Consider the following 14,624-nt stretch of genomic DNA (forward strand, 5'->3'; position numbering starts at 1 on the left):
ATATCATTTACCTCAGAAGCAAATAAACTACAGCCAAATGCTGTAATAAAGTAGGTCGCTGTACCCCATATGTGGTTATATTTTAAGCTGGATCCTCTCCCTACCACAAACACATATTAAAATATATACTATTACTCTAATCTGAACATGGGAAACCCATAAGAATCATCCTATCTGTCCCTTACCAAGACTAGAATCCTTACAGGGTTCTACTGAATGAACTTAAAATGACTACATTGTTAACTAAAGAGCCAGCATCTCTCCTCTGGTGTTGTGGTGGTGAATCTATCACAAGCTCTGCTGAATAGTCATTCCAAATCCATTATTTTATTCAATCCTCACAACAATCCTTTGAGGTACATCGGGAAAGTATTCCTATTTTGTGGGTGGAGAAACTGCAAAATACAGAAGTTATGCCTTGCCTAAAGTCACACAACACTACTTGTTGGGGATAGCTAAGGAAACAGAATGAAGGTTCTTTCCTTAAGACACCACATCCTCAAAATGCACCAACAAAGAATGAAAACAAGCCAAAGCCGAATGTGGGACACATTCTCACCTGATTCCAAGTAGCTACTATCTTCATCAGAGGTGCTGACATCGATATCTGATGACAGTATAGCCACAAAGCCTTCTTTAAACTCTTCAAAGTTTACCTGGCAAAATTTTAAGAATGGAAGGAAATCTTTTCAGCACATTAAAGAAACCATCAGGATATAATACCCTTTATCTTTCTTCCCTGTTGTACTTTGCGTCTGTTGAAAATAGCCCGTGTAGGTAGATATAGGACATGACATTCTACATCAAGAACATCACGTGTGGGGGGGAATTTTTTTTTCCTTCTCTTTTCTCTTCAGATTAATCACTTGACTAAATTTTTAGACTCACAGGATATTAGACCTTAAAAGGAAGCCAAGAGATCTTCTAGTTCAACCTTCCTTATCCCCTCATTTTATGGATAACACTGAAGCCCACAGAGGTGAAGTAATTCACCCAAAGACTGTATGCCAGATAATAATAGAGCCAAGATTAGAATTCAGGTCTTCTGACTGAAAGTTTTGTGCTCTTTGCCCTATACCACCCTGCCTTTTGAATGTCTTTTCAAATTAACAAAATCTCCCACATGTAGAACTACAGAATTTTTCCTGAGAATTTTGATGTATTCTTTCATTCTTTTCTTCAACATTTTAGAATTACAAACCAATTAACTGCAAAACATGAGTCATCAGACAAATACACAAAACAAAGAATAAAAGAACTTACATAAATCTGAGCGTTTAACAAAATAGAGCCAAATAAATGAGCAAACAAAAGATGTTTGTTCTGTATCTCCTTCTTTGCCTTCATTTTCTTTTCCTATATCTATAATAGTAGTCAATGTGTTCTGCTGATCTCACTTTATATCACTTCATTTGTTTTTCCATTCCTCCTTATATTTTTCACATTTATTTTTGTAGGGCTATATTGATACATTATTTCATTAATAATTATTTTATTAGCCCAGGGAGGAACTTCCTCCCAGGGCCTCATTCTCCTGATCGGTGATTGCTTCTACCAGGCCACCATTTTAGGAAAGGACCAACCATGCTTCCCTCTTTTCTAACCACCTCCCCCACAGCCTCTTCATCGACAGCCTTGCCCCCCATGCCTAATGCTTTTGTATACACTTTTCGCCCAACACCTCTACCTCCCTTCCCCCTTTACTGCCCTCTAAACACCATGAAATATGATCAAATCAACTCTGCTGTTAATCCCAGCTGGGATATATAAATCTACTTCCTTAATGCCCTGTTCACTATCTCTATAAATTTTTTGGGCCAAAGTACCAATAGCCCTCCCTGGATAATCACTCCCCCAAATGTGCTGTCTTCCCCATTGTAATGGTGTCTTAAGATCAGAGACTGTCCTTTGATTTTGTATTTATATCCCCAGTATTGAATATAGTGCTCAGCACACATGCTTTCTCATTCATTCAGTAATAAAATGTTTATATGATATTAAGATTCGCAAAGTGCTTTCTTCACCACAACTTTGTGAAGTAGTGAAAGTAATACTATCCTCATCTTATGGATGATTTTACATTTGACTTAAGCTCTATTATTTTAACCTTTCCATTGTGTTTAACCTTGAGGTAATTTTCTATCAATTGTAAACAGGCTGTGTTCTGCATGGGTTAAGAGCATGCCCACCTTGGGAAGCCCCCTTAGCTAACATAAATCACTGCTCCAAGTATTAATAGATTTACAGCAGGCAAGGGCTAAAATGATTAGCCCAACATTACACAATTTTGTAGCAGGATTCAAACCCAGGTCTCCTGACTTCAAAGACAAATGAAAAACAGTCTCTGTTCAAAGAGCTTATATTGGAAGGATACAAGATATTCACGAATATGTAAATACTAGTTAATTTGGGGAGGTTGTGGGGGAAGGGAGACACGGAGAGAGAAAGCACATTATCGGAGGAATCAGCAAAGGCTTCCTGTAGTGATGGTATAAATAGCTGGGTTTGAAAGAAGCTAGGGATTCCAGGAGTCAGGAGTGATGAGGAGGTATATCCTAGGGATGAGGGAAACTCCAAAGACACTAAGGTGAGAAATGGAATGCCAATTTCACTGCAGAGCAAATAAGCCAGTTCAGCTAGAACTGAGAGATACTGTGAAGAACTTTAAAAGTAAAAGAGTAGAATCAACCCCAGAACCAATAAAGAATCTTAAGTAGAAGGACAGGATCTAAGCCAGGGGTGGGGAACCTGAGGTCTCGAGGCCACATATGGCCTTCTAGGTCCTTGGGTGCAGCCTTTAGACTGAGTCTAAATTTTACAGAACAAATCCTCTTATTAAGGGGATTTGTTCTGTGAAATTTGGAATCAGTCAAAGGTCTGCACTTTAGGACCTAGAGGGCCACATGTGGCCTTGAGGCCACAGGTTCCCTACCCCTGATCTAACTTGTACTTTAGGAAGATACTTTGGCAGCTATGTGGAGGTTGACTGTACAGGGAAGAGATTGGAAGTAGAGAAACCAAAAAGGAAGGATTCACTTATTATCTCTATGCAGATAATTCTCAGATCCAGATACCAGCCCTGTTTCCTCTCCTGACCTCCACTCTCAAATCTCCAACTGTTTACTTACATACATTTTGAACTGGATATCCCACAGATATCTTAAACTTAAAATGGAACTCATTATCTCCCCCTTTCTCAAGGCCTGCCCTCTTCTGAAATTCCCTCTTACTGTCAAGGGCACCATCTTAGCAGTAACCCAGGTTCAGAATCTCTGTGTCATCCTTGGCTTTTCACTTTCTCCTACCTTCCCCCATATCAGTCAGTCATTCAGTCAATAAAAATTTATTAAGCACCTACTACATACTAGACATCACGCTAAATGGAGGGGATGCACTACAAAAAGACTGTCCCTGCCCTTAAGGAACTTACAATCTAATGGGGGGGGGGGGGCAGGGAATAAACACATACAAAAGAAAGCTGAAAAGAGGGGAAGGATCCCTACTCCCTTAACTGCAGGGGCATAATGAAGTCTAGTCCAAAGGAATGCAACAGCTACAAAATGAAGAGATGTGAGGCCTTTAAACAGAACCTTGGGAGCAGTCTTTTGCTCTACCCTGCAGGCCTCCAAACAGAGAAGAGTAGAAGGTAATGAAAGTGCTGATGATTTATGAGTATCAAGACTGATTCAGTCTCCCAGGATGGCGAATTTCCTGATGATGAGATTCCCAGGGGTCCTATCCAATCTACTGCTAAGTCATACAGATCAGAGAATTATGGATACCCCAAACCAGATTAAGATGTAACTGGGATATATATATTTCCAATTACATATAAAAACAATTTTTTTACATCTGTTTTTTAAAATTTTGAGTTCCAAATTCCTTCTTCACTCCCCGTCCTTAAGAAGGCAATTTTATATCAATGATACACATACAGTCACACAAAACATATTTCCAATTAGCCATGTTGCAAAGACACCCCCCCCAAAAAAAAGAGAAAAAGGAAGAAAAAAAACAAGAAAAATAAGTTTTTAAAAAATGTTTCAATCTGCATTCAGACTCCATCAAGTCCTTTCTCTGGAAATGGATAGTTTTTTTCATCATAAGTCCTTCAGAACTGTCTTGAATCATTTCATCTCTGAGAAGAGTTAAGTTAATAAGTTAATTCACAGTTGGTCATCATACAATAAAGAATGTTAAGCACTTTGTAAATTTTTAAAAGCATTATATAAATGCCAGACATTATAATACTGAAATAATCAAGTAGATTTTTATGATCTCCCTCATTTAGAAGTTCCCTTCAACAAAACAGATGGAAAAATATATAAAGCAATTATTAAATGTTTACTATATTCCAGAGCTCATTGTGGAATATAAATACAAGAAAAAAAAATAGTACCTGCCCTTAAGGAGTAGACATTCTATAAGGGAGCTGAAGGGGGCAGGGGAAAGCAGCTGCCTGTGGGCAAGGTAGAAAAGTAGGAGAGTTATGGGTTGGGTCCCAGGTTTGAAGTCAGCTTGGGTGTCATGGGTACTTCCTCAAATGGAAGAGTTCTCACTCTCTGGAGGAGGCTGTTAGGAGTGGATGTGTTTTCAGCATGAGAAGACTGCTGGTGGAGGTGGAGTAGTCCTCGGCTAAGTCATAGGCTGGGCCTAGTTTGAAGAGATACAGATCACAGCCCATCCACGCCTACTCATCTCATTCAGCTGATATCCACAGCTTGAGTGAGTTCACACAAAGGTTCCACCTGGAATCTAGTGTACTGGATGCTTTCCTCAATTTCTCTTGTCCTCAAAAGAGCTTGGGGTCTCAGCTACTATCACTAATATTGCAGTTGAGGAAACTAATCCTCAAAGAGGCTTATCTTGTCAATGGTCAGACAAAGAGTAAGTATGTTTCAAAGCCAAGAACTAGAGTTAGGAAGACTGGAATTTAAATCCAGTTTCAGATACTAATTAGCTGTGTGACTCTGAGCAAGTCACTTCAATGATGTTTGCCTCAGTTTCCTCACCTGTAAAATGGGAATATAACAGCACCTACCTCCCAGAGTTGTGAGCATCAAATGAGATGACAATAATAGTAAAGCACTTAGTATGCTGCTTGGCACATAGTAAGCATTATATAAATGTTAGCTGGAGGGGGCAAGGAGGTCTTTACTGACCCCAAGTTAGTATATGTTCAGGGGACTGCAAGTAGACCATTTTGGCTAGAAAGTAGAGGTCATGAGTAGTATGAGACAAAGCTTTTAATTTAGGTTGTGGAGGGTCTTCAACGTAGGGCTGAGGTATCTCAACTTAATTCAATAGGCAGTGTGGGAGCCATTGAAGATTTTGAGCAGGAGAATGATGTAATCACAGCCAAGTATTAGGATCGGGCAGCGATACATAAAATGCATTGGAGGGAAGAGTGCTATTCAGATCGGAGTCTCATTAGACAAGCTGCCTACCATGAAGCTATTTCCATGGCTTTGGAACTTATCTCTTAATGGAGAACTTTTTGCTTAGTCCAGGTGTTGGGACATTCAAACACAGAAGAAAGAAGCTGACTTGTTTACTCCTGCTAAATCAACGAGATGGTACTGAAGAAACAAAATACATGGAAATTCCCCAAAGGAGGTCACAGAAATTTCAGGGCACATTAATTTGCTGGCTAAGAACCAGCCCCTGCTAGTGTTTCACTAATAGGAAGCAGAAATGAAAAACAAGCACTCTCCACATTTACAGAAAAACTTGCCAGCCCATGAATTAGTACTTTTGTTCCTTTGTTGTACTTTATATATCTTCCAAAACTGAAACATATTTATTTGTGTGATACCTCTTCCTCTGATTCAGATCTCTACCCCTCTGTGCTTCTGGAGACATTTCACAAATTTCTGTGGCCAAAGAAAGTCATGGCCTGATGGCTATACTTCTAGTGATGAGTTTCTCTACCTTCAGCTAGGCTGGTTCTCAGGTGACAAACACTGATCCCCAGGCACTCAAAACCTCAGTGGTAAATTAGGCACAACCCGCCAGAGCTTAAGTCCTACTGGCTCCTCTTCAAGAGCTCAGTTTTGCCCCCAAGACTGATGGAAGCATCAGAGAAGGAGGTCAGTGGAAAATTGTTAAGAACAAGAAAAAAAGAATCTAAAACAGAAGTAAAATCTCAGTACATCTGCTGCCCAAAATCTCGTCTACATCCCTAGCCCTCAGCACAACTAAGCTTGAAATCTCCCCTACATCTCAATCGTTAAGTTTGGCTGCAGAGCTGAGATAGCCATCAGGGCTTTTTCCCTTCTAGGTGCTAGATTCGATAAGACAGGACCTGCCTCTTAAGATTAAAGCAGATGGAGAAGCACATGGGGAAAGGGAAATCAATCTGATTTCACTGACACGGGGAACTCCCAGATGAGGGGAACTACCGACCAGGGTAGTTCAGCACCACAAATTAGAGAGCTACCTGGAGTGGCATCAAACTCAAAAAGAAACTGGAACCATTATTAATCCATGCGTAAGGATCTTTGTGGGCTGCATACATGCATGCATACATACATTATATATGTATAACAAAGCTCGAAAAAAATGAGGCATGCTTCTGTGTGTGCATACAACATACATATATAAACATATGCCTGTGTGTATATGTATATATACACATACTATATATATACATATATACACATGTATGTATATATGTATAACACACAGACATAGCTTGGGTTTTTTTTTGAGCTTTACTTCATTGAGCTTTACTGGTTTTTACAAATTTAAGGTTTGTGGCAACCCCACATCAAATAAATCTATCAGCTCCATTTTTTCCAATGGTGTGTGCTCACATCGTATCTCTGTGTCGCATTTTTATAATTCCTGCAATATTTCAAATTTTTTCATTATTATTATATTTGTTATGGTGACCTGTGATCAGTGATCTCTGATGTTCCTATAGTAATTGTTTTGGGCCACTGAGAACTGTGTCCACATAAGACGGCAAACAATCAACAAATGCATGTTCTGACTGCTCCACCAAAGGGCTATTTCCTGTCTCTCTCTCTCCTCAGGGCTCCCTATTCCCTGAGACACAACAATGCTGAAATTAGGCCAATTAATAACCCTACAACAGCCTCTAAGTGTTCAAGTGAAGGGAAGAGTCAATTGATGTGTGAATTTCATTGTTGTCATGTTTTAAGAAATTGCCACAGCCATCCCAACCTTCAGCAACCACCACCATGATCAGTCTGTAGCCATCAACATGGAGACAAGACCCTTTACTGGCAAAAAGATTATGTCTCCATGAAGGTTCAGATGATGGTTAGCATTTTAAGGTATTTAAACTTCCAATACTACAGTATAGTATAAACATAACTTTTACATGCACTGGGAAACCAAAAAATCCATGTGACTTGCTTTACTATGATATTCACTTTATTTCAGTGGTCTGGAACCAAATCCATAATATCTCCAAGGTGTACCTGTACAACTCAATATAAATATAATAAAATATAATATCTATGTCTTACAGTATTTATTTTACTGAATATTTCCCAATTACATTTTAATCTGGTTAGGGTTGCACACTCAGGAGTATTATGAGCCACATGTGGCCCACCAGTTATGTGGCAGACTTCCAGCCTAAGACACTGGGAGGTTGCATGATTTGGCCAGGGTCACATAGTTAGCATGTCTCAAAGATAGCATTTGATTCTATATATTCCTGACTTTGAGGTAGACACTCTATCTGCTATACTATGCTGCCTATCTAAGTTAATGACAAAGTAGAGCTTTGGAAGGAGAAAAGTTGACCCATCACTGAGGAAGAATTGAAAGATAATATAGAGGGAAGCAGAGACAAATTAATCTCTAAGAAGATGCCTCCTGGAATTCATGACAAAGAGCATGTACTCTCAAAACAATGAGAGGTGCTGGACAGGTGAATATACATCACTGGGACACAGTCAAGAGAACTAGTGAAAAATGAACTTTTAAGCAACCAAACAACACACCAAACACACGGAGCAATATCCTGCCTGAGACACGTATCAGCTGTGTGACTGTGGGTAACTCCTCAAAGCCTCAGTTTCCTCACTTCTGAAATGTACTTTCTACCTTGCAGGGTTCCTCGAGGAAAGTGCTTTACAAACCTTAAAGTGCTATATAAATGTGTTATGATTCCTACTGGGAAGTTTTCTTCCCTGACATTATTTTCCCTGCATTCAGGAAAAGTTCTCCTGCCTCCATTACATCTTCATCGATCCATCAGTCAGTACTCAATTTCCTTACCTTGGTATTCCTTTAACCAGTGCCTCTCCAATTTTATTAATAAAACTCACTTGTTCTTAGACTGTGGAATAAATAATTTATGGTTGTAAGAAGAGAATTAGCATTTGGAGAATACACACAGTTCTACTAAAAAAGAGTGTTGATCATGAAAAGTCAGATTGCTATCTTTGCTTCTTCGTGTTTTACCCCTTTAATCCTATCCTACTTATGTTAGGAGAAACTCCCAGGCTGCCATTTTTGCAAGGGTGATGTTCATTATCTGAAGAACTGTTTTCCAGAACACAGATCACATGATGAAGTATAGAAATCTCTATTATACTTAGGTATTATTCTTCCTTGCCAATGTTCCCATGTAAGGAAATGCTTTATTTATATCAAAAACTTGATTACTTTAATTCTTTTTTGAGGGGACCGGAGGGGGAAAGGCAGGGCAATTGGGGTTAAGTGACTTGCCCAAGGTCACACAGCTAGTGTGTCAAGTATCTGAGGTCAAATTTGAACTCAGGTCCTCCTGACTCCAGGGCTGGTGCTCTACTCACTGCGCCATCTAGCTGCTCGATTACTCTAATTCTTACTATTATTAAATTATGTCCATAAAGTGAAGGGATGGTAGAGAAATAAGCAGAAAGAGTCAGTGTTCTTTCCTTCCTCATCTCTCATAATAGTTTGTTTAGATGTTACCTAGCATACTTGGGATTTCAGTAAGTAGATGATATAGCCTTTACTAAACTGTTATCTTTTTGAGGTTATGGATTGTAATTTTTGGGGGGAGATGGGATGTCTGCATTCCCAGTAGCCAGCAGGCTACCCTATACATAGTCTGCAAGTGGTTGCAAGATTAAAAGCCCTTTACTCTTCAAAAAAGAATCATTCTTATAGACAGTTAAGAATATATTCTTTCCAAAGATATGTATATATATATATATATATATATATACTTTATCCAAAGATAAGATATATTCTATCCAAAACCATATTATTAAAGTAAAGCAGAAGCTTACTCAGCTATCTAGCAAATTCAATATCATCTAAAAAAAAAAAGTTGATTTGGATAATGCACTGCCTATTAAATATCTCCACCTGGAATCCTGCTAGCATCTCAAACTCAACTCTGCAAAACTGAAGTCTTCCTCTTTCCTCAAAAACCTCATTGATCCTCCTCCTAACTTCTACATTTCTGTTTATGGCCCTTCCATTTTCCCAGTCACTTAAGTTACAAACCTTAGAACCACTTTTGACTATCCCTTCCCTCATCCCCCTAGTCAATCAGCTGCCAAGTCCTCTAGATTCTATTACAGTATCTCCTCAACCCGTCTTTTTGCTTTTCCATTGCTACCACCTTAATTCAGACTCTCAACAATACCTCCCCATTAAGAGGTGTATCAAAAGTGGGATGGGCTGCCTCTGGAAGTAATAGATTCTCATCATCAGAGATCTGCAAGCAGAGGATAAAAGACCAAGTGCCAAGGATACTGCACTGCGGATTCCTGTTTCAGAGGTTAGGAACAGAAGTAGGGTAGGCAATGAGTTGTGGATAAATACTCCCTCGGCCAAGGTTCAAGGAAAGACTGAAAAAAATTGGGCCAGAATCAATGAATCAGTTGTGCTGGCATCAGCGTGCAGGATAACAAAAGAATATTGAACTGAAGGAGCCAGAAGTATAAAGCAGCATCTAGATTAAAAGCTAGGATCAGAACCAGCTTCATATAGAGGCATATGGTCTGGGGCAATATGAAACCTTGATACCAGGATGACAATTTTTCTCCCACACATTTCCCAACATTCAATCCCTTTGCTGGCATGTGTATTTTATACCCAGCTTTGCTTTCCAACTTCCTTTAAATTGCAGCTGAACAGCTCCTGTCCTTACCACCAGCTTTATTCCCTAAGAAAATAGACACCTTGAATACCCCATCAGCCTTTCAGATGGATGTTTCCAAAGGTCTGTGTCTGGCTTTCTTCTCTTTTCTCTCTAGACCCTCTCCTCAGTAACCTCATTCACTCTCATGGTTATAGCCTGTATACAAATGACTCCCAAATCCACATCTCTAGCATTCATCTCCCTCCCAAACTCTAGACTTGCATCCAGTTGCCTGTATGCAGGATATAACCTTCATGCCCTACAAACAGCTCACCAACTGATTTTATTATCCTTCTCTAAAAAATGTTCCTCCTTCTGGCTTTACTCAGTTTTTTGTCAGCAAGTGATGACAGAACCAATTTCCCACACTCAAAACCTTGGACTTTTCCTTCTCTCTTCCCTCTCAATCAGAGAATCAGAGTTCTTGGAGTTGAAAGAGAATTCAGAAACTAGCTAGTCTAATCCACAACTGAACAGGAATCTATTTCTACAACTTCCCTGAGAAGTGGTCATTCAGAATTTGCTTGAAGACTTCTAGTGAAAGAAAACCACTACATCTGCCAACGCAATTCCTCTGCTTTTGGGATAGCACTCATTGTTAGGAAAGGGCAGCTAGATGGCACAGTGGATAGCATGCTAGACCTGGGGTCAGAAAGACTCATCTTCCTGAGTTCAAATCTGACCTCAAGACACTTATTAGCTGTGTGACCCTTGGCAAGTCACTTAACCTCATTTGCCTGCGTTTCTCATCTGTAAAATGAGCTGGAGAAGGAAATAGGAAACCACTCCAGAATCTTTGCCAAAAAAACATCTCCAAGTGAGGTCATGAAGACTTAGACACAACTGAATAACAACAAAACATTTTTAGGACGTTTTTCCTTACGCTGAATTGAAATCGGCCTCTTTACAACTTCATTCCATCATGACTCCTAGTTCTGCTCTCTCAAGCCAAACAAAATAAATTTAATCTCCCTTCCATATAATATATCTTCGAATACTTGATGATGGCTATCATGTTCCTTTGAGTCTTCTCCAATCAAAACACTCAGTTCTTTCACCTGATATTCAGCTGACATAGACTCAAGGCCTTTAAGCATCCTGTTTGTCCTCCTTCGGGCACCTTCTCACTTATCAATGTCTTTCCTAATGCTCAGAACTGAATGCAATGCTTCATAAGTGGTCTGATCAGGAGAAAAAAACAGTGAGAAAATGACCACCCATCTTCTGGACACTATACCTCTCAATGTAACTTCAGGTTTTAATTGTTATTTTAGCTGGCATCACACTTGCTCTTGTAAGGTTGACATTTTTAATCCATTTGATAGTACTTCACATTGGTTCTAATTTAATCTTATAACATTCAGCCCAATGTTCTAACTTGTTGAGATCTTTTTTGGGAGCTTGACTTAGACATCCAGTGTCTTAGCTATACCTCTTAGTTCCTAGTATAGTATTCTTTAACCAGCACTTAGTAAATGGTGGCTCTAATATGTTTTCATGCTCTGAATTATGTACTCATGCTTCCTGTTAAGCTCTAAGCTTGCTTGCTGATGACAGGGATTGACTGATTCATCTTTGTATTTCCCATATCACTTAGTTCAGTGACTTGAAGACTTAATGAATGTTGAATGAATTTAATTGAAATTTGGAGGAGTGTGGATACAACTTTAATGCAATTCTCTCCATATGGTCCTCATTTCACCAAAGAATTATATAGCCCTGTGCAGTGAAGTCGTGTATCTAACCTACAAGCAATCACTGGAGCTCAGAGCTTCCAGATTGAACAGAATTTACCTCTTAAAGATCACTATCATTTGTTCCCATAGCACACATGAGTACATAATTGGTATTATGTAACTGCTCTGTCCAGCTGTATGTACAGGAAGGATTCTAGATTCTATAAGGCAATGTGTTCTCAAGATAGAAACACAGACACACAGAAGGTGAGAGCTGGAAAGGACCATCTGTTTCAATAACCTCATGGCACAGATGAGGGAACCAATTCCTAACAGAGAGGCTGTGGTAAGGGAAAGAAAGAAGAGACTTGGCCAAAGTCACACAACTGATACTTTAAAGCTTAGCCTAGCATGCTTCCTTTCCTCTATTTTGGAAGCAAATGGCCCAAGAATTGTTTGGGAAATTCAGTTGTCTTTCTCTGACCACTTTATCGATGTAGCATTTGTTCACAGATCTTACACAGTGTCATACTCTTTTCCCCAATGCTGTATCCCACCCTACTCTATCCCTACCCCTCAAAAAAAGTTTTCCAAAAATAATTCACAGGTCTTCTGACTCCAAACCCAGAATGCTAACCCAGCCCTCCTAGGTGCCTCAGTATTTACTTACACTGTCCCTATATTCTCACCCTACAAAGTACATATTCTTCACCTCTATTTGACATGTGTGTGATAACTGATCTAAATCTCTGCCCAAAAAGAATTTTGCCTGATAATTTGCAGTGTGGGCAATGAGAATGATCAGAACTCAAAGAGACTCTATATTTCTGGCGTAGGGCAAAGTGTTAGAGCCCAACTGCTTAAGGATTCTTCTAGTCAGCTGCTGAGACATCCGGATTTTGATTACGTTCTCTAGCCTCTTTAAAAAAAGTTTTTATCTTAATGTTATTGAATGTCTTGTGGTAATAAATAGCAACATATTCAACATTACAATGAACCAATGAAAAGCAGCTTGTGCTTCATATATTAAGATAAAACAGTGTAAAAACAGGAGTTCAATGCTTTATTGCAATCCATGAAACAAAGGAAAACCTGTTGTAACATTTTAAAAACTGAGATCACAAAAAGCAAAAGATTTTTTTTTTATAAAGTGAGATGGAACTTAGTTAAAATAATGATAGTATTTGAATTGTCTTAAGAAGATTCTGAAGATCATCTGATAAGATAATGTAGCAGACACTGAGGTCCTCTCTTGAGCTGAACTGCCAAGCATTCAAACTCTACTGCTGAGAGCACAACTCCAGTGGGTGGGCCATGTAGCCCACATGCCAAACGTACCTTTACCTAAAAGACTTATTTTACAGAAGACTCATATAAGGTAAGAGCTCACACGGAGGTCAGACAAAGCGCCACAAGGACACTCTCCAGGTCTCTCTGAAGAACATTAGAATCAATTGTGAGACATGGGAGATAGTGGCGCAGGACCTCCCAGCATGGCATGCCTATATCAAAGAAGGTGCTGTGCTCTATGGCAAAGCACAATTGCAGTAGCACAAAAGAAATGGGAGATGAGTAAATCTAGAGACATCTCCATCTGTGGGAGCGCCTTTTGAGCTCATATTTGACTGATTAGCCACAGCTGAATACACTATTCTTGACTCCAACATCATGATGTCATTGGTCCTCTTCAAGGACGAAGGCTGAACAACAATGATAGTTCAGCAGCTTGACTAGTAAGCATCCTCTCTAGAGGGGACTCAGTCTTAATCTGACCTGCTATGAAGGTCATCTAGAAACATCTAGAAATCAATTTATTACTCATGTTGGGCCCTACCAACACAATAAAAAACACACTTTCACCTAAATTAATTTAGGGATTTAGTGCTATACACATCAAACTACCCAAACAGAACTATTAATCACTTTGGTCTCCTGGATACTATCTCTTCTCTGGGTTGACATGACACTACTCTCTTTCTTGGCTCTCCAAAGTTATAGGTGATATCTTAATTCAAATCTAATAGCCTTTTCTCAGCTTCTTATCCTTCTCAACCTCTCTGTAGCATCTGACGCTTTTGATTGACTTCTCCTGTTTGCACATTATCTCCCTCCCGCCCCATATAAGACTGTGAGCCTCTTGAGATTTTGCTTTTCTTTGTATTCCCACGAATTAGCGCAGTGCCTGACATATAGTAGACACTTAATAAATGTTGCCTAAGCTAATATTGTATTCTCTTGTATTGATTTACTGTCCATCGGTGTACCTTTATCAGTTGTCTTCCGTTATCAGCTTCAAACAAAGACTTCAGGAGTGAAGAAGTACTAGGTTTGGAATCAGAGGATCTGGGGTTTGAGCCCCAATACTGCCATTTACTGTGTGTCCCTGGGCAAGTAACTTCACTTCCCTGAACCCATTTCCTCCACTATAAAATGAGACTAATAACATTTCCAAGACCCCCTTCACAAACTCTGAAGACCAAAGAAGATGGTGAATGGAAGACCATTTGTAAGCCATAAAGTGCTTCATAAATGTAGGCCAGAATTAAGTGTGTGTGACCCTCCTCCCGTAAGACCTAGTCTACAACCATATATGTGATCATCATTTAGCAAATCACTTTTAAAATAATAATGTTAGATTAAATACAAACCCTGGCAAAGTGGTCATTCCCAAGAAGTGTCTGCAAGAGCAGAGGCAGCTGTCCTTCCAGATGAAGCTTCTGGCACAACTCTGTCAGTTCCTCTTTGCCCAGATATCCAGTGCCAGTCGTATCACAACTGCTGTAGACTTCCTTGAGCTGGGACACATATTTACTCTCTTCTTCTTCGTCCAT

General features: G+C 39.4%; 1 protein-coding gene across 1 annotated transcript in view; it reads right to left on the minus strand.

Annotated features, from left to right (window-relative positions):
• NINL (ninein like) overlaps positions 1-14,624 on the minus strand; it is a 123,012-nt gene extending 108,388 nt beyond the window's left edge. Inside the window, exons 1-2 of the mRNA XM_036752359.1 lie at positions 14,442-14,624; positions 560-656 (exon numbers count right to left, since the gene is read on the minus strand). Coding sequence (XP_036608254.1) covers positions 560-656; positions 14,442-14,624 — 280 coding nt within the window. The remainder of the gene's footprint in view (positions 1-559; positions 657-14,441) is intronic.

Source organism: Trichosurus vulpecula, chromosome 3 (genome assembly GCF_011100635.1).
Source record: "Trichosurus vulpecula isolate mTriVul1 chromosome 3, mTriVul1.pri, whole genome shotgun sequence".
NCBI classification, from domain to species: domain Eukaryota; kingdom Metazoa; phylum Chordata; class Mammalia; order Diprotodontia; family Phalangeridae; genus Trichosurus; species Trichosurus vulpecula.